The sequence below is a fragment of the Syngnathus scovelli genome, chromosome 4 (genome assembly GCF_024217435.2).
Source record: "Syngnathus scovelli strain Florida chromosome 4, RoL_Ssco_1.2, whole genome shotgun sequence".
Lineage (NCBI taxonomy): Eukaryota > Metazoa > Chordata > Actinopteri > Syngnathiformes > Syngnathidae > Syngnathus > Syngnathus scovelli.
The window spans coordinates 14,682,311-14,702,826 of NC_090850.1; the positions used below are offsets into that span (position 1 = coordinate 14,682,311).

General features: G+C 41.0%; 1 protein-coding gene across 4 annotated transcripts in view; it reads right to left on the bottom strand.

The window, feature by feature from the left end:
* The window catches only part of tcf12 (transcription factor 12), a 48,114-nt gene that overhangs the window by 18,074 nt on the left and 9,524 nt on the right, over window positions 1–20,516 (bottom strand). For 2 of the 4 annotated variants that reach the window (XM_049717373.2, XM_049717374.2), the window contains exons 5-8: window positions 20,154–20,256; window positions 10,553–10,614; window positions 9,148–9,280; window positions 8,260–8,312 (exon numbers count right to left, since the gene is read on the bottom strand). In XM_049717373.2, coding sequence (XP_049573330.1) covers window positions 8,260–8,312; window positions 9,148–9,280; window positions 10,553–10,614; window positions 20,154–20,256 — 351 coding nt within the window. Of the gene's footprint in view, window positions 1–464; window positions 1,041–8,259; window positions 8,313–9,147; window positions 9,287–10,552; window positions 10,615–20,153; window positions 20,257–20,516 lie in introns of those variants that run through there. The other 2 variants (XM_068650451.1, XM_049717376.2) reach the window with 2 other exon arrangements.

Genomic DNA, 20,516 nt, shown 5'->3' on the forward strand with positions numbered 1-20,516 from the left:
AGCAGATGGAAGAACAGCAAACACTGGTGCTTGAAGCTCAATCTGCAAACAGGAAAGTCGAACCTCAACAGGCAGACTCTTTTCCCTAATCATTCCCAGACTCCCACTTGTTATTATTTCAATCCAGCCTCGGAGCTCCAGCAACCAGCCAGTGAAAATAAATTGGTCCAGAAAACACCCCACAGTGTTTGATTCTTTGGGAAAAAAGTTTGGCACAACTTTTTCCCTGCATTTCACATTTGAATAGTGGAGGAAAGTAAGATGAAAATACTATTTCCACAAAAATGTATGAGAAAATTTAGAGTCAGGCAGTTGAACGGGTCACATGCAAACTCACACACACATACACACACTTTTTACATTAAAAAGACAACTCCGACACAGGACAGACGCAAGATGAGTGCGGTAGACACAAAACACACTTCTTCCATCTCACCCACAAATTGCCCCCCCAAATTACTCACCGATTTGCCATTGTAGTAGTACATTAAAGAGTTATTTCCCATTCCAGGGACGGGATACGCGCAATACATAATAGCGTGAACAAATTCTGAAGTATATTACAACAAGCTCTCTGGACATACATCCAAAGCGTTCAAAAGGGACTAATGATTCTTTCAGTGCTGGCCTCCACACTGCCCACTCAGAGGAAATTTATGCAAAGCAGGACGCTACCATTGCGTACTGAGCGGAAGGGGTGGGGGGGACTGTCAGAAGGGAGTGGCGCGTGTGGTACGTCCCTCTCTTAAGCCGCTGAGTGCTGAGGCAAAGAGGAAAGGGACGAGGGGGAAGGGAAGCAATGAGGAGGTGGGTATAAAAAAGATAAAGGGAAGTGGGTGGGATAGAAAACAAATGTGAGAGCCGATTTAGAGTTGGCGGGGGTGGATGGGGGCACGTCTAATTCCAAGCATAAAAAATGCTGATTTTATGCAATAGTACCTCAACAAACTGGAACTAAAGTACTTTTATTCTTTGCTGGATTTCATACACACTATATGAGTAATTCAAAAGAGATCCAGATTTTTTTTTCACATTTAAATCCGGAGGTTTTTTTTTTTTCCCTTTCTGATTGGACTCACTCATTTGGCAACACAGACAGACAGCTCTCACGCAAATGAGAAGTCATTAACAATGTGTTCACTGAAGCAAAATGAACATCAGTATCCAAAAGAAAATCTGAACACGTATTATTTACAGGACAAGATGTAAAATATGAGTGCCCAAATAGAAGCTTCACTTCAGAAGCGCGTGTAAACACTGTGAAGCATGCAACAGCTGCAAAAGGGGGCTGGCTCGTGACGTCCCTGCAGGAAAATTATACACCGTTTCGTAAACCCCCCCCAGGGGGGGGTAGAAGCTGGGAGCGCTGGAGAGGAAAGCAAAAACATCAACAGCCATTTTATCCCGCTTTACTGTCATTCCAAGCCCCACAGCTTCCCATTTATCCACCTTTATCGAGTGGGGGGATGGGGGGGGGGGGCAAAGGGGAGCAGAAGAAAGGAGAGGATTGATACGATATTCCATTGAAAGCCCAGCCTTACTGGAGCCTTTCATGACTACCACTCAAAGCTTCCCGGACTAAACGCAGGCCCGCAAACTCATTTACGACAATATTGTTATAGAAAGATTAAAGCGTCCGAGTCCCTCGAAAAAACTAGGTCTTTATTATCCTCTGCCTTTACTAGTGTTATTATTTATCCCCCTTTCTTCTGCCGAACTCTTTTAAACTCTTCCAAAACACTGGCTCTACATTCTGAAACCGCTTTATATCTGGAGCCGTTTCAAGTCGACGCTTTAAGGGAAGAAATGGCTGTGATAGAAGTGTTTGAAGGGGACTAAAACAAGTCCAGACCCAGCGCTGCATCGTGAATGAGGAAACATAAAAGCACAAAGGAAATTGCTATTTCGTTTTAGAGGAGTGTGCCGACGGCCTCGCATTGCTGTGACGCTGACATTGAAGGTCAGGGCGTCTCAAGTGTGGGTAAAGTTTTAGGACGAAAGAAAAGTAACAGCCGTGACAGAGTGGGAAAAAGAAATCCGATCAAATAACGGTCTAAATTATTGGAGGAGATGAAGGGCACGCTCCACCCACCTGTTTACGCTAGCCTGGCTAAAGACGCACGAGTCACGGTGGCGTGCTTTTCTTGGAGTTTGTTGAGCTGTTGCAAAAACAATGAGAAAATCCGCAGGCTGAGATCATCTCACTCTCAGCCAGGGATTTGACGATGATGTCACCAGACGACAAGATTGTTTCCTGTAAGAAGCTCTGCTTCTAATTAGGGAGGGCTTACTTAGGGGATCTCAGGGGTGGATTTGGGGGTATTGGCCCCCATCATCCCCCAATATATGTATATTTAGGTTTCCGCCCATATCCAATAGTTGCATGAATTCTACAGTTGCAAATATGCAGATCACAAAAAGGTAATGATTGGTTGTGGCTTTCGTACATCAAGGGATGTTAGTTTTTATTCTAGCAGGGCTCGTATGAAAAGGCAACAGCTTGACGATTGGTTGCATTGCAAAAAATCCGGAAAAAAAAAATCGAGGACCACATATAAAAGTGGACCAGGTGGGATTTGAAAAAAAAAAAGCCATTAAGACTGTCTTTAAGACAGACCTTGGTCAATTCCCCCAAAAAATCTTAAATGATTCAATTTAGTGTTATTTTCTTGATTCAAAACCCCTGTTACTAAACTCTCTCTGCAGTCTCCCTGCCGAAATTCCTCTGAAGGAGTTCTTTTCATATCAAACTCCTTGCTCATTGCTCAACTTGGACATGACTGCGCTGCATTTGCTGAGTCAAGACGTCTTGTGAATGTGTTGTGTCTGCCAGACTTCCTGTCAAACTGCATTTTTGGAGGCTCCAAGTAAATTGTCCCTTTACTTCTCTATCTATTGCTATCAATCTATCTTTTCAGCAATGAATAACTGAATACACACATTTTCATCAGCGTAAACATGCCATTTTCTCCTTTAAACTTCAGCGCCTCAAAGCATTTAAAGATACTGAAGAGGCCTTCTCATCTGTTCATACTATAATTGACAATAAAGACATTGTGAATATTGCTGTTAGCAAGTTTAATCCGTGAGTACAAATGTCATGAATTTCAATTTTTACCCCGTATTGAGATTTTAAGTACTGTTATGAAAAAGTAAAATATGAGCAGCCCTAAAATAGTGAACTGTGTATTTCACAGATCAACTAACTCTATGTACAGTATGTATCCCGATGCGATAGAATAAGTATGAAAGAAGTATGAGGAAGAGCACAAAATGCGAACAAGATGGTTTGAATCGTAAAACATAGGAGCAGGGAGCAGTTTTTCGAGGATTAGTTTCAGCGGAATTAGAAATTATCCTAATTCAATATTCAGTTACGGCTGCATCAGCAAGGTCACAGCAACAGTGGGGATCCTGGAAGGGACGAGAGTCAAGGAAAGAGTGACCTAGTTTATTCAAAATGAGACCCAGTAGACCCAGACAGCTTCCAGGACAACCTTCTTCTTTTCAAGCCCGATGGACCACTCATACATATAAACTCATACGACTTGTTTTATGCTCAAGGTTGCTATAGAGCTTCTATTTTACGAGACTCGATTCAAATAAATAAACTACCACCGTGGTTACTTGAGTAATGGATGAAATAGTCAATAGAATTCTAAAAAGATTAGACAAATTTGATCAATATTTTTTCTCATCTGGCCTTGTACATCACCTTCCATATACGCTTGGACTGAGTTTTGAACATCAGTCAACATGTGAGCTTCATAAACACGCTCCACCTTTGCGACTGTGGTCAGACTTGCCAGCAATCTGAAATCAAGGTTTGCATTAATGTCGTAAGGTCACGCAATTTATCATTTGCAACAGGCCCCGCTTAAATGCCTACATTCTTTTCAGACTCTTTGTCCTTTTACTGTGCCTCCTTTCCCTCCTCACAGATGAAAGAGGGTCACACCTCTGGCTTGTTTGCCTGTTCCATTATCTCCAGCCTCTAATGTAAGTGGTACATCTCAGCAACCCAGACAAAGACAAACACTAAGCTCATGATCCCAGAGGAAGCTGCGACTGTTCAACATCATCCCAGTCAAACCAGCAGTGTCTATCTAATCTTCCATCTGATGGAGCCATCCCAAGGGAGCCTTGCTAACTGGGGTCAGGGCAAAGCCTGGAACACTGTTGGTTGCACGGGCCAATTTTGCGATTTTATCATCAGGAGACACCTTACATAAACGCATTTTATGACCCTGGCATTTCAGAAGGACATGCATAATGCATATCATGTGTGCAATACACAATGAATATTAAATTAAACCTAAGCAGCTCAAAAAATGTGAAGTTCTTTTTGTATTGGAACTAAAATGCTATTGTTTTAAGTGTAAATCAAGTATTCAACAAAAGTGTGTTCAACCTAATCATTTTCAATGGTGCCATAAATGTCATATGGCTTTTTATTAGTTAATATTTTGCTAAAACCCCATTCCTGTTACTTTTGGTGCTGTTACTTAAACATTTTGAATGAGCTTCTAAAATAGTATTTCACTAACACCCACAGCACAAGGTAGGCAGAAGGTTTCAACTTGAGAAAGAAAAAAGTTGAAATAGACAAAAGTTCTGCATAGTTTGAATTTGGACTATTTTGCCTAACACTGGCAGCACATCATATCCTGGTCTCCCGTGTGTGGATAAAAGGACGAAATAAATTCAGCAGCTTCCCTAGAAATGTAAACATCGTGTTGTTACAGTAGCACAATATTTTGATCTCTAGTCTATACACTGTTGAGGAAAGCTGGATGCGGGAAAAAAGTGTTTTGAATGTCAAGCCCCAAACAGCTCATCGAGGAACATTTCAGGATCATCAGAGCCAAGAGCAGGCGTCCTTTCATACAGCTTACACAGTTCAGATCTCTCCGAAACAAGGGTGTCTGAATGATCCATCAAAAGCAAACGTCAATCTTTTTTGTCATCCCCACTCAGGGTTCTCACTTGCAAACGTCCCTGAGGGGATCTGAATCTCAGCCCACCACTTTTTCTTTTTTCTCCCACAGCTGCACCGACACTGAAGCTGGGGAGAAGTGTCACATCAAGCCTCGGCGTCTCTGACAGGGAATTGTAGAGGGAGGGGGGGGGGGGTGTATTTACACAAACAAACTGTCATGCACACACATCCGCATTGTGTCTTAACGGCTTCCCATAAATATCCTCAGAGATGCAAGTTTTGCCCCCACAAGCGACAGAATCTCTCCTCACTGCTCCTGTCACACAGGTGCCCACGCAGCTGCCTGTTAGCATCCCCCTAGCAAAGCAGACTGTCTGCTGAGCTCAGTGACAACATGCGACGACGACGACCTTCACTTTCAGCGCTGGCTTTGCACAGTCCGACAAAGTGTGAAAGCATTTACAGACGACAGTGGAGCATGAAATAATTACATGAACGAGAGTGAGTGCTCAGGGAAAAATAAATCCACTCCTATATAATAAGTAACTTGTGATTTTTCTAAATGGTGAAAGGAAAAGGCAAATCCGTTGTGTGATCATGTGACTGACTGCCTGCCTGGCAAAATGGAGGCAAATGTTGCAAGTGCAATGCCTTTAAATCTATTGACTCACAAGATGTAGGTCAAATTCAAAGATGCCAATTTGAAGTTATTTAGTTGTTCTATAGATACTATGTTTCTAATTCCAAAAATGCAGCTGTACTCCTATGTACGTGGCTGCAGCGAGCAGAAAGTATGTGCGGCTCGGAGAGGAGTGTTTCTGTATACAGTACAAGATGAAAAAGACCCAGGAACATTTTTACTGTTTGCAATCACCAGCTGTCCTGTCCAGATAGCCTTCACATCCTGATGCATGGTGGTGTCAAACCCTAAATGCGGCAAGGATGTGCTCCGCTAAATATTTTGATTCAGGCCCATCATGAAGTGTACACAAACATCATGCTTGGACCTGCAACTTCCATTGCCTGTCTGATCTAAAACGGCATTTATTTTTGGAGCCGAGAGTCCCAAGACAAGTGAGCAGGAAAGCGTGGGATTTCAGAAATAAATAAATAAGACAATTCCCAGGGGGGAGACCAAAATGATAGGAAGCGCTGTGTTCGTGCGTGTGTGTGTCCCTGTATTTTTTTTTTTTTTAATCAGGCATCTATTCAGGTCTCTGGTGAGGCTTTCGCGCTTGCTTACACCAGCAGAACCTTTCAGCGGCATCTGCAGCCGCATTCATGCTTTACAGGTACGCCGCAGGCTCTTCACACAGCTGCCTCTGGCTTCAGGTGCGCTTTCGCTTCAGTACTCCTCAGCACCGCGGCCGCTCGCTACCTCCTGTGTCGTTGACGGCGGCGCAAACACGGAGCCGAGCTGATAATCATCTAATTGCACTACGAGTACTGCTTTAAGCCTTGTCGCCGCCTTACCTTGGCTGTGCTTCCTGTTAGTCTATGCGTATGCAGGTATTTTTAAAATCACATTTTTTACCATGATGCAAGTAAAAACACTGATGCTCACTTACTTATGGGTTATATATAAAGGTTATCGCTCTGTGCTCATATTAATGTGTTAAATAGAGGGTGAAACCATTATTCGAATAATTGAATCATTTCATTACAAAAAATTTGAAGAAAAATCATTTTGCGCACATACTGTTACTGCACACTAACATCTTTCTGTTTAGAAACAAATTGGCACGATGAGCATAAAGATTTTTACAAAGTACAATGTAGGGATGCAACGAATGATTACATTAATTATTAATCTTGGCATTATTTTGTTGATTAATTGATGAATCAGACAAAAGAATAGATACTTTTCGCTTCCATCCTGAAATCCATGACCTCTTATGTAAAACCATAAGAACTGCTCATGTTTTTTTTTTGTTTTTTTTTAATTTAAAGAGGTCTGAAGCCTTTTTAATTGAACATTTCCATCTCTTTTCTTTCAAATGGGATCAAAGACTCACTGGGATAATCCCGCCAAGCTCCAGGCTTTATCGCCTGAGCAGCGCTGAGTGACAAGAAGAAGCTGTATTTTATTCCATGCTCCGTCACTGTTTCTCCCTGTCTCTCCATTGTACTGCTTGATTGTACTCTTATGAGTCACACAAGCGCACCTGCACCCATGTGTTAAGTAGTGACAAATAAAAGCCCAGCGTCCATTTACACAACAAAGAGATGTAACCCGCCAGGCAACCGTTCTTTGCCTGCCCCCCTCCTCCTCCTCCTCCGTCTGACAAGACCTCAGATATATCACTTACTTAAGAGGAAGAAGGCAGCGGCAAGAGCGCCGCTGCCACAGACGGCTTGTCTCCCTCATGCGCTGACAAACTTCTTTTCAAACACAAATCCAGAAACAAAACACGTGTCAGCCTTTTATGTTCTGAAGCCTGTTCAACATTTGATCTTTGAGTAACGGCGGCGGCGGCAGCAGAGGTGACGATTATCAAAGCAATGAAAGGTAAAGCCGGTCTCAGAATCCCTTACCAAAACAAGAAATATTGTTTAATAAAAGGAGGGGAAAGTTGGATTTTAGCAAACCAGTTGCTTCTCATTAAAAAAAAAGACCTGTCTTGAACCAAGAAAATTCAAGCAAGGACTTGACATATATAAAAAAAAAAAAAAAAGAACTTTGGCAATTCACTAAGGTTTTACAAAAGAACATCTGACTTAGTGATTTCTGCATATTAATGAACTCCAAATACCCCCCGCCTAAGTGAACGCAAGCTGAGCTCCACACTTCTCTGCATCCTAATGGTTTCTGCTCCGCTGGGATCATTACTAGCAGAATTTTCAGATATTCTGTGCTATTAATCTCTGTCTGTCCTCCTGTTCAGCGACGTAATGACTAATTAAACATCAAAAGAGCAGAGCTGGGGATCCGCTCTGACAGCCTCTCGCTCTCCCCGGAGAGCCCGTGAGGAGGCTGGACTGTGACAGGGCACCACGGAAAATCAATCACCTCCAGTGCAACACACATGCAAGCAGGCGCACAGCACAACACAAGCCTGCTTTAAGCGCTGCTGCGTTAAACAACAAATACAAGATGCCACAACTTGGCGAGCAAAGAGAAACAGGGGTACTAAGCAACAAATTCTCATTCGGTGGTTGTGGGGCCAATGTCAAGAACGCTCTTTGTGTGCAGGCCTTGACGGGTTGGCCTTCTGAGTAGCACAGCTCTACGTGTGTGTTTGTGTTTGTGTTAGTGTGTGTGCTGAAGTGAGCTCACTGTGAAATCTATTTATATGAGAGGTAGATGATCTCCCACTCACAGATGAAGGCAGGCCAGGAGGGACCTTGCGAACCTTTTTTGTTTGGAGAGGATCTGTGCAAAGAGATGAAAGCGAAAAGCGCATTTAATCATTCGCAAACACACACAAGACAATGCGCTCCAAACAAAACACTTTGCCAACACTATAAAAACAACTCCAAACAGAATAGGATAACAATCTTTTTGGTGACTTTGGTGAAGATGTGATTTTGGTACATGATATTGCATGGTGTATAGTGTTGCACATACAATAAGTATGTGGCGATAGCAAGTAAACATAAATCATAATTATCATTTAATTTTAAATGACCAACTGATTCAAGGGAGGCCAAACTAGAAGAATTTAAAAAAAATATGAATCTCAATGAGACACTGTAGCTCATAGAGGTGCATGAATTAATCACAACTAATGGCATAAATTAATCAATACTGATTTTTGATTATCTTTATGTTGAATCAAAATAAAACATTGGCTTTAACTTTGTAAGCCATGATCAACATTTTTACCTATTTTTCATCATGTGACCAACCAGAGCATTACCTGAATCAAAATAAAGTTTTGTTTTAGGTACTATGAATCTGAAAGACCATCATATTCTTTGATAAAGACATGCAAATTGATACATGTTTTTTAATTTCATTCATCGACAGATTAATCGATTATTGAAATAATCGCTCGTCACAGCCCCAGAATTTTAGCGTTGCAGCACTAATATTTTGCAAGGATATGCCTCATATTACACTATTGTATATTGTTTCATGACATGAAAAATACATTTATCATTTTTTAAATTTCTTTTTTGGTTTTGGGCATCTGCCACATAAAGAGCGTTATGCCCAAAGAGAAGAATTGACATTCATTTCGATCTGTGACCTAAGTGGTACTGACCAATGGGCGGAGGGTCCTGCAAAGCACGTCTTCTGGGATTGGCAGCACTGAACGAAAAGAAGGGAGCCGCTGACTTTGCCGACGCCGTCCCTGAGCTAGGACTTGTCACTCCCACGTCTGAGCGTAGAGATGGCTGTGACGGAAAATACGAGAAAATAACAACAATTGTGTTTTTACAATGAAACACAGGATAAGCAAATACATAGTTTGATATCGGTCAAACAAACGCTGCCATTGTTTTCGGCTCCTCTTTTCTTTTTCTAATACACTTGCTCCATAATGAGAGGGAATAAGTGGTGACAGTGGTCTCCTATTTCATGGTTCACATATGATCAAATAGTACTACATCTAAATTTCCAATGTTACATTGCGTGCATAAAACTGCCAATACCAGTGTCATCCAATATCTTTCTGACCCCAACAACCTTAGCTAACAGGTTTAAGAGGCCAATTAGGGGATTTTCCCAATTACAGTAATCAGCTACGGGCCACCTCACAATGCTGAGTACAACAGCAAGCTATGTTTAGTCGTTGGCTTGCCAACTCGGGCGCGTGCCTCTGGGAATCCCCTTTGCACGCTGACGATTGACACACTGACATATTTGACCTTTCTAGTGGATAAACTCTAGTAAGTTAAACACATCTTTGCTTTTTTTTTCCATGAGCATTCAAGAAATGGAAATAATTCAATTCAAAGCTGTTTCTGTAGTGTAGACAGTGTGTTGCATGTACGGTACATAATGTCAAAGTCACAAAACATGCTTTATAGTTGCCTCCTTGCAAAATGTAGGTCATCAAAACTATTGGACGTGGTGCCAAAAATGTAATCCAAAAGGAACAAACTGGCTGTGCAAAATGACAAGCTGTCACTGATGTCACATCACTGACCCATTTGTGCTCTTGGCTTTGTTCAATGATATTGAACCATTGCCTCAACACAGTCTGCTCTCACTCCGGCGGAGAGAAAAATCGCTAAAGAAGACTCTAAGACCGAACCGAGTCCATGCAATGCATTCAATTAAGTCAGAGTTATAGATATCTAAATGAATCTGTTTACAAACAGAAATGATAGCTGTTAACAAATTAATATGTAATGGAAATGAGGTGCCACCTAAGGTTGACAGGCAGAGGCGAATGAACAAAGCAGTGCAAATCAATCCACCGCAGGACTTCTTTTGAAGCATGAGAAGTCATTAGCTATGTCAGGCAAGTGGCCATGTGGCAAGTAGATCAATGATCTAATTCAATTATTTGGATTATAAGCCTGGCAAACACCAACTGAATTGTTACATGTGTAAAGTAGGCTAAAAAAAATCAATCAGGGCATAATCTATAACATACATACATCTGTATAAATAAGAAAAAATAAAGAAGTGTAGTATAGTTTTGCCAGTATGAAACTCACCTGACAGCCGGATGCTCCAGTTTCCCTTCCAAAGCCATGTAACGCAGCTCTCTCTGATTTGGCTGAAAAAGAAGGATGATGGTTATCTTCGGTGACACAACGATGAGGCAAACATGGTTATGAACTGATCAAATGCATCATAAAAGGGGGCTGGAAATGTTTAGGAATATTACAAATTCGAGAATAAAAGAGTGACGCATTAGCGCTGGAGCAAAGTGAGTAGGTCAAAGCGTAACGGAAAGTCTGCACCCTCAATAGCTACGATAAAGATGAGCAGCTACAGTATCGATCCATATCCATGTTCGATATTGTATCAATGCCCGCAAATCTACGAAACATGGCATATCATTTTAAAGGGAGAAATAAAGCAAACACACAGAAGCGCATTAATCATACAGTTGACAAAATCTAAACTCAGCAGTTTTGGTCCCCCGGAAAAACAAAAGCTACGTGAGCTACTACATGGGGAAGATGAATAACTTTAATAGCGTCATATATAACACAGTATTTGCCAGAAGTCCAAATACTACAAGGCAGAACAGAGTCAGTGTGAAATTCTGTTTACGTCACAGTACAGGTGATTACTTTGGTGAGCTAAAAACTTGCATGGCGGGAATGTTTTGTTCCACAATGATGGATCTGAAGTGAACATTGCATCACAAGCACGGTTGAGAAAAGGCTAATGCATCATCCGAGCAGTTCTACGGGGGAAAAAAAGTTACAATGTGCAGACTGGACTACATCTCTGAACACTATGAGAGCTGAGTCTATCGGGGAAGATGGTTTATCTTGCAAAGCCGCTTCTCTTGTAACAACAATACGCTACGATTCCAAGCCATCACTCTGGAAAAAGGATTAAGTTGTCGGATACCACCACCTTGCGTTATCGCTGGAGGAAGATGAACTATCTCCTTTCGTCCGAACTTTTATTTCATTATATCCTCTCAGCAAATATCTGAGGATTCTTTAGCTGGATTTGCCATCATTCCACAAAAGTCCACAGAGGTTGAAAGTAAAGAATAAAATATTCATTGGCAGCACATGTTTGGTGTCTGATGTGAATAATTGATGCTGGGCGCTGCAGTTTTAGGCTTTTCAAACACCCACTCGGGTCATACAACAGGACGTGTTACCAAATACACTCTCGAAGCAATAACACCTAAACGTAGTGTAAACGCAGGTCAGGGAATCGAGGAAATGCAGACCTGACATGCTTCCATAAATATTTACAGCAATGATGCTGTCACAGTGTTTACTGATGATGTAGCACAGCTTGCGCTAATCATTAGCCTGTAGGGTTGATGATCTAGTTTTGATAAACAAGAGACAAAAAGTCATTGCTGCCTGAAGGAGAGTTTAAATCTCTACGTGTGGAATCTACATACTTGGAATTATTTGTGGGTCCGTGGCCGCTTGCGTATGAATGTGCCAATTTCAGTACATGTTTGAGAGTGACGCTATTCTCCATTACTAGAAAGTATAATTCGTTTGATCCTAAATGTTCACAAATCCAATCAATTTGAATGAATCACACAATGGAGATGAACTTTCATCAAGTAATCGCTTTTGTCTAAACAAGCGAGTGAAATAGTTTTGGGGCTTGATACAAGATTTTCTAAATCCAACAAAGCTCACGACATCGTGATTGAGTAATCTTGTACTATAGTGTTTTTGGTGTAAAAATGTATTTGTGCAGATAACAAGATGAAGTACTGCTAAACATGAGTGGTAGACAAAATCACAATACATAAGAGGATAACAATCAGAGACAAAGCTAAAGCGGCGGACATGGCAGCACATTTTTAACATTGCACCCTTCCTCCCCCAACGCGTGACAAATCAGCTGCAAGGGGAGAAGGATGGAACGGGACCAAGTGGCAGAGTGCCGGCAAATTAATCCACCATGCCACGTATAGAGGTCACAGATTAACAGATCTCTTAGCTCTGACCTTTTTATCTTATCTTGAATCTTTTCGCTCCACTCCACTAATTTATATGGATTTGACTTCCTATATTGAACTAATCTGCCCTCTGTAAACAAAATTACAAAAAAAAAAACGGGGAGGTTTGTACTTCTTTAGCTATATTTTTATGGAAACATGTCAGACATTTTCACCTGCATACACCTGCAAAACTTTCAACGGTAACATTTAAATACAGAACAAGCAATCATTTGACTCATGAAAATTTAATCTCAAAATAGTCAGCAAAGATACTAGCCTGAATATTACTTATACAACTGGCGTGGAACAATTTTGAAAGCAATAAATATTTACTATAAAAAAAAATTCAGTCTGACTTTCTTCATATTTCGATGTTTGACAGTGGGCAGTGACGTAATATTATAAACCAAGAGAGGCTTCCTTATACAATAGATAGTCACCATGTACCACCCACATTACTGACAATTATGATTTTAAATCATCTCTTCAATCTCTGAAAGTTATCAGAATGTATTGAACTCCTGTTTGAAGAACAGTCAAATGGTCTCCATGCAAATAAATCTGACAATGTGTGGGAGGGAGGAGGAGAGCATTGTACATGCAAATAACAGGCTTTTTTGCATGTTTTGGTACACGAGATGATTCAGAGTTTGTCGCGTGTTAAGCGTCAGTACACGAACTACCGCAACACCCCACTGCCCACATTGTTTTGAGCAACCGGAGCTGCCTTGGTTGCTGGGAACAACGTGTAGCCTTAAGACTTCAAAGTAGTTGAGATTAAATGACTGGTTTTCGCCAATTGGTGCGCTCCACTTTAATTAAATGACTTTAAGATGTGATTAATCAACAATCAGTTCCATACAGTCAACAGAATACGTCATGATTAATGGATGATGGCTATACCAATCCCTAATAGCATTATTTACCAGTCGGTTCACTGTCGCTCAGCTTGAGAGTCATTATTATGGGAGCAGATAAACAAAACCAATGGGGGGAAAAAACACAAGAAAGTAATGGCCTTAATAATTGCACAGTCGTAGCAACGTTATTTGTCTCCCACAGTGTGTTCGCAGGATGGCGTCATCTGAGCGATGGAGTCGGTGCCCAGTCCAAAAGCTAAATATAGCACTTTATGTTGCAGCTCAACTATTGTTTCCACAGACCTCAGAAGATTTTTCCTCAAGCTTTGAGACTATTGCTGTTTTTTTTTTTGTTTTTTGTGTAGACTACAGGCTGCTGTCATGAGTCTTTTATCAAAAGCGGCTTGGGTTTGTCATGTGTTCGAGCCAAAGGCAAAGCAAATGTTCACCTCACATTATTGTCACATTTCACACCATCTCCAGTGAAGATGACAAAAATGTTGATCGTGAAATTGGAACGCCATATATAAATATAACTCACAATGTCAGTGCATGTACTTGTTAGTATCAATATCACGACACACTTTTTGGGGCAATATAGTATATTTAAAAAGAGGATTTGAAACTTGCGGTTTATTTTTCAAATAAAACGACCTGAAAACTGAAAAATAAAATTGAATTAGGTGATGGAAAGTCAAAGCCGACCAGTCTTTCAGTGAACTTATCGATCTGATGGCTGCACCGCAGAACAGTGTGGCATTCTATTGAGCCACACATATTTTGATAACACCAGAGGTAGTGACCTAAGAGTCTCCAGGGATCAATTCAAAACCCTCACCACAAAAACAAGCAATTAGAGAGCATGCTTCAGTACCCGTGAGATACATTCCAAGAGCCTTTTTTTTTTTCCATCCAGCGAGTGAGTCGATTTTCCTTGCTCTAAGGTAACAAACATATAGTGCGGGATGGGAAAATGTTGAAACAAAATTAGCTTAACACACACCAACTCAAACGTTTCCTTCCCAGTTCTCACCTTTGCTGTTGCTATCCAATGTGTTAAGGTTATAGACAAAATATATACAAAACTAATTATTGCTTCTAATAGCATGATAATTTGTCCCATGACATTTTATTGGCTCCTCTGATATTTTAACAATTAATTTGATGCCGGTTGACTGTCAAGACAAGGAAGCTGCAAAGGAAGAGCCCAATAGGATTAATAGAATTGTCTCAACTGATGTGATTGAAATTTACAATTCATGAAAACACTGTGAAACCACCCGAGTCCAAATGTTATAATCATATTTATGCCTACAACTAACTGTTGAAAGTTTAAAAAAGCACAATCAGTGCGTATTATCACTTTCAAGACAAAGCCTTAGTTCTGAGCATTGATGTTACGAAACATGAAATGATTTCCTGGGCTTTTTTCAGTAAAATTGTGTGACATGGATGTTGCGTCCCAGTCACCTTACCTTTGAAATAGCCCTTTTGTTTACTTCCCTTAGTAGTTTTTGTCATGTCCCTATGTACAAAGCTTTTTGTGGCTTCTACCAGCTCTGTTAGATAGTAAATGAAAGCTGACTGGATTAAAGGTTAGGTCAACGTGGACGTGCAAGCGGACGAGGGTGGTTGGGTAATAAACTTCCTGGAATCCAGCCCAGCATTGCAAATACGTGCAGGACAGAAAATGACAATTCAGAGGAAACATATCTCCTTTGCTATAAGATCAACCTTCATTTCTGCATACTCCCTTGTCAGTGGTGACTTCAACACAGCAAGAGCAAATGTTAATGAGTTCTAATTTGCATTTTCCCCCCTTTGTTGAAATGCCACTGATTATTAGGTACCGTGATGATAAATACCTCCACTCGTGCAGCTTGATGTGTAATTAGCCATTAGGTAGAATAACTAGATCAATTTAAGAAAAAGGATCAGGATTAAGAGAAATCAAGCCTGGGGGAAATGCAAGAATGAAAAAGAAAATAACAAGGGCGGTTTCATTAGCGTCCACTAATCAACACGGATGGCATTTAAACCATCTCGTAATTGTATTGCATTAACCTTTTTGTGACTGCTTGATGCATGATACCAGCAATCACAGTTTTTTATCTATCTTGAGAGGTAGTGGAAACTAATCTAGCCACATTTTTGGTGGTGCTTAAGTGATTCAAATACCTAATGTGCAAATCATCATTATTCGTCATTTCACTGCTCTAAAAATAACACATTAAGCTTGGGGGTAGAAAAGATTATCTCCACGGCTAATAAAGGTATTCCTGCTGCTAGGGCACAGGAAAAACGGTTTACGTCCTTTGAGAAAAAATCAATTTCTGTTACATATGTGGATTTCCTGATAGTATTTAGCCCACGCCCAGATTGTCTGATGCCAAAGCTCGGTCAATTTTTTTCCTGAAACGTTAAAAAGAAAAAAGGCAAGATGAAGGGGGGTGATATTTTCATATGGCCTTTACCTTTTTCCCAAGCCCCGCTATTCTCCCGCCTGTGCTTCTTATTCGCAAATGAGGGGGAAAAAAATGCATTACTGTGGACCAGATGGGAACATTCCACATGACCAAACCAATCAATCACATCGGTGGGACGCAGGTGTGACACAGCCGTGCAGCAACACACCATTTCACAGTCTATCGGGCACAAACACATGGTCACCAATCAATGGCACCCTGAGGACCCACGAGGAGGGGTGCTTCTCCAAAGCCGCCCAGGTTCACGGCTGATGACTTCATAATCACACATCCATTCTCTTAAGAGGAGTGAGGCGATGCACTCCCTAATAACGTCTCCCGCCATGCGAACACCAACACTGTAATGGATGCCGCTAACATGTTCCCCTGCATCCCTTTACCAGCTGTCTAAGGGAAACAGTGCACATTTAACAAGCTGAGAAAATTTATCCCAGCTGGATATTACAATCCAGTCGGCATGAAACATCAAGTATGTGTCAATGTTTGCTATCGGATGCCAAACAACTGTTGGACGGCAAAACAACAGAGAACCGAGGTGAAGGACAAAGAGTGATACGCACATGGCTTTGGAATGCCGTTCCAGCACAAGGGATGCATTTCAAGAAAAGCGTTAAACAAAAACAGCTTAGGGTGGGAAAAGCAGGACGATAAATTGCATGCCACTTGCTTTAAATATATGCACACGCAACTTCCAGTTTGAATGCTAACATTCTATTACAGAATTGCGTGACAGTGCAGTCAGTGGCTTCGGTGACCAATTCATAATCCCTGACTAACTGGACACAAGTCAAAAATGTCAAGAGAATTTTGTAGTTTCTAATGCATTGTACTAATTAAATCAGTAGGTAACTGTGGTTTAATTAACGTTATTTTATTCATGATTATTGTGAACTGGTTTGGCAAAATATAGCCGTCTCGTGGCTAAATATAGTGCTCAGCGCAGCATGTCTGCCATGTTGGCGGAGTGTATTGCTGCAGGTGTTTGGAGCCCGGATTGTGAACTCATGCAGGTGCAGCACTGGCGCTGTTCTGCCTGGACCAATGACACATTGGGAACAAAATATAGCACTTTGGCTCTTTTTTTTTTTTTTTTGGGCTCATCATCTATTAATTTCCCATGGGAACAGCGAATTCAAAATAAAAATAAAAATATATAAAAATATTCTGCAGTGATAAGAATTACCATGAAGCTGTGACCTCTGCAGCTGATTCCTCGAGACTCATTAAGTCATCATATCTTGGTCAAATCTCAGTTATTTCCACTATAAAGACACAGCCCCTCCTCCCCGAAGGCCTATTGAGCCTACAGCTGATCCTCTGCAGCTGGTCCGCCTCCCCAGTCAACTATTGGGGGCCGGGGCCCGAGGAAGGAAAGGCCGGGTAAGGCCAAGATGGGCCAAGAGAGGCACAAGGGTGGGGAACGTGAGAGATGTGGGCGGCATAGGGATGGAGAAAAAGGATTTGCGCTCTTTCAGCTCGTCTTCAGCTCTTCATGCTCCACTGACCTCGGTAATAGATAAGCACACCCTGCAGCTCAGCATAATGACCGGCTCCATCCTCTAAACTGTACTGCACCGCATGGCCTCGTCCTCCATTTGCGACACCCTGTTCTTGTCATATCAACTGGAGATATATATGTGCATTTTGCGCTTGTCACTTAAAATCAAACATTCACACAAAATCAAGGTTTAGCACAGGTTCATGGAGGAAGCCATACAGGGATATTTTTTTCCAAATCAGCCTTTTAATGCTTAATATGTATCAGTTCCAAACCAGAAATAAAATCTAAAAACTCATGTTATTCAATAAAAAATGGAGACTGCTTTTGCATTTGAACTCAAGTGTCCGATTTACACACCCCACCGCAAAGTGCAGTCCAACCGTGGAAAGTGGCGATTGGAACGTTGTGGGAGTGAACACTGCTAGCTTACTTCTTCGTCAATGTTCCAATCACCCCCTTTGAATTCTTCAACGTGATGACCATGAGCTCACAAATACATGTTATTGTGACACAGTGACAAAAGTTTCTTTGAATGTTCTGTTAGAAAGCGGAGTCTCCGTCAAATGAGTGACGGGCTCGTCTATGCATATACTACATAATTGTATACGTGCAGTGGTCATGTCATCTACAGCGCAGCTCAGTCCCTCTCAGGTAGTCACGCTGCGTTATCATGTGGATGTGTGATTCATGTTCCTATTTGTGTGTGTTGATGACGCCATTCAGATGATGAGTTAGTATGCAAAGCCAAAGCTGCATGTGTAATATAGAGGAAGCACACCAGGGGGAACGTGACTATAAATTTACAACTCAGCAGTTGTGTCATGCCTATAAAGCACATGGAGTGAAGGATTTAATGCAAAGACGTAGTGAGGATGAAGCTGAACTTTGAATGTTTGAGAGGGTTGCTAACAACACGTGCTAGATTTACATCAACCATGTCTCAAAACAATCCATTACAGTATTTACCACCTTTCGAACGTTGACATTTTTACGTTCTGCTTCAAGTTGTAATTGAATATCGGTCTTTTGTCCTCGTTGTCTTCGTGTAGAACAATACCAGACAGAGACACAATTAAAGGAAAATTAGGTCAGTCCATTAAGTTAATAATTACAAAACATTAAGCCACGGTGCAATATAGAAAGGGGCAGAGTTCAGTTCCTTCAGTTGGAGCTCATTCCGTGTGGTAATTAGGCAGATAGCTTGATACCAAGCACTCCCAACATCCCACTAGACATCCCTCATCCAGCTGACACAAGAATAAAAAAAATCGTATTAGGTAATTACACCTCACTACTTCTTGTCGGGGATATGAACTCTCTATCCCTGTGGATAATTAGGACTGCTGAATGTGGGGGAAGTCTTCTCTATACAAGCTATAGAAAAAGAATAAGGTAATAAAGATGTCATGGTGGGAGTGAATTGCATCAAAATGACAAAAGGAATAATAATAACATTTTAAAAAATAATACTTTGAAATAAATAACTAAAACTCCTCAAACGTGTCATCTTTAAAGCCAACCTTATTAGAATTTATAATCCAGCTATATCGTATGTAGCGTCTAAGAGAATGCTGACGTAATTGTAAATTGAATATGACACCAGCTGATGTGAGTCAGATGGTGTCACAGAACAAAACACCACTGATGAAAGTCTTGTCATTTGATTGCACGATAAACATGAGCAATGTGGTGTCCACCTGTGGAGGCAGCGTGCAGTGCATGACGTCAAGGTTAGTAAGCGGATTGCGGCACAAGTGGCCTTTTCGCACATGACAACTATGTGACATAGTCAAGCGGTGCCTCTTCAGTGGTTACTTTCAATAAGAGATACAGAATCTCCTCTAATCTCAGTAAGATGCAGTTTTATTACTCAATTTTCCCAGAGGATAAAATATATAAGCCTGTTAGTATTGTGCTCTTGTCTGTCCATAGTCTTTCCTGCACTTTGTTCAAATACCCATTGCTTGCAGTGTCAGAATGATGCTAGTTTTAGTCTGTCTATGAAGTTTTGCATTGTGCGTTAGCATTAAGCTAGTGGAATTTCATAAGGCAAAGTTACGATGTGGCTTGGTTACATTATAGCAGGATGTAGTTATTAATTATTATTTAATTATATCGCTAGTTTATTTAGTTTTACTGGTTTCGGTGGCCTTAGAATAATGGAGCAGCAATGCTGCTAACTTTGCACATCTATTAAAATGATCCCAAAAAAATTCTAACTATTAATAACATTATCCTCAATTTATAATGCAATTTTTATACAGGCAACGTTTGCTATCAATGATATTTATGGACAAATGATTAGTTAGCCATAAAAAATGGAAATATGTGGCTGCAAGATAGCCGCAGCGCAGACGGAATTGATCCAATTAAGAGAACAACAACATTAAATTCAAGCAACAATAAACAGTCTAGACCAGATTTCGATTATGAGTAGATGGAATGGTTTTGTTTAACAACATCCTCCACCCAGCTGACAATGTAAATTGCTTAGGGAGGTGATGATGGTCAGGAGAGCTTCTTATGATGGAAAGCTATACTGATGGTGTGACTTGTAGCCTGGGGGAGGGTCATCGGAGGAGGCGGAAAAGGGACTTGCAGTAACGGGAAGGGGATTAACAGAGGGACTAAAGACAGCAGGAGAGTGAAAAAAAAATATCCCAGTAGCCTGGAAAGTCACTCACTCCTGCTGCCTCCAGATGAATGATGTGCCCCAGCATCATCAAGGCTTTTTTTTTTTTTTTTTAACACAATGTCTGTCCTCTACCAAAGGGCATGATAGGAGTGAGCAGAAGAGAATCATTTACTCACCCATTATGTTGGAGTTCATAAAAGGTGTCGGGGACAATCCTTCATGGGACACTAATCGACTGTCACTCAAATGATCGCCATAATGAGGGCTGTCTGTGAAACCCTGAGGGAAGAGAGCACAATATTAAGCACAATATTGGAAAACTTGCCTAATTGAGTCCTGTGACATACGCTTAATGAGTAGGCGGAGAGCTCTATTACAAAATCAGTTGTGTTTAATTTGAAGCGCTGTAAGATGCGTCTTCTTAGTCTCATCAGACTTATCGTCAGGCGTCAAACCTTAAACTGGGGTGTTGGGTTGAATTAATATAACTTTTTCTATTTGAAAATATAATTCAAAGTATCAAAGTGTTGTTTATGTGG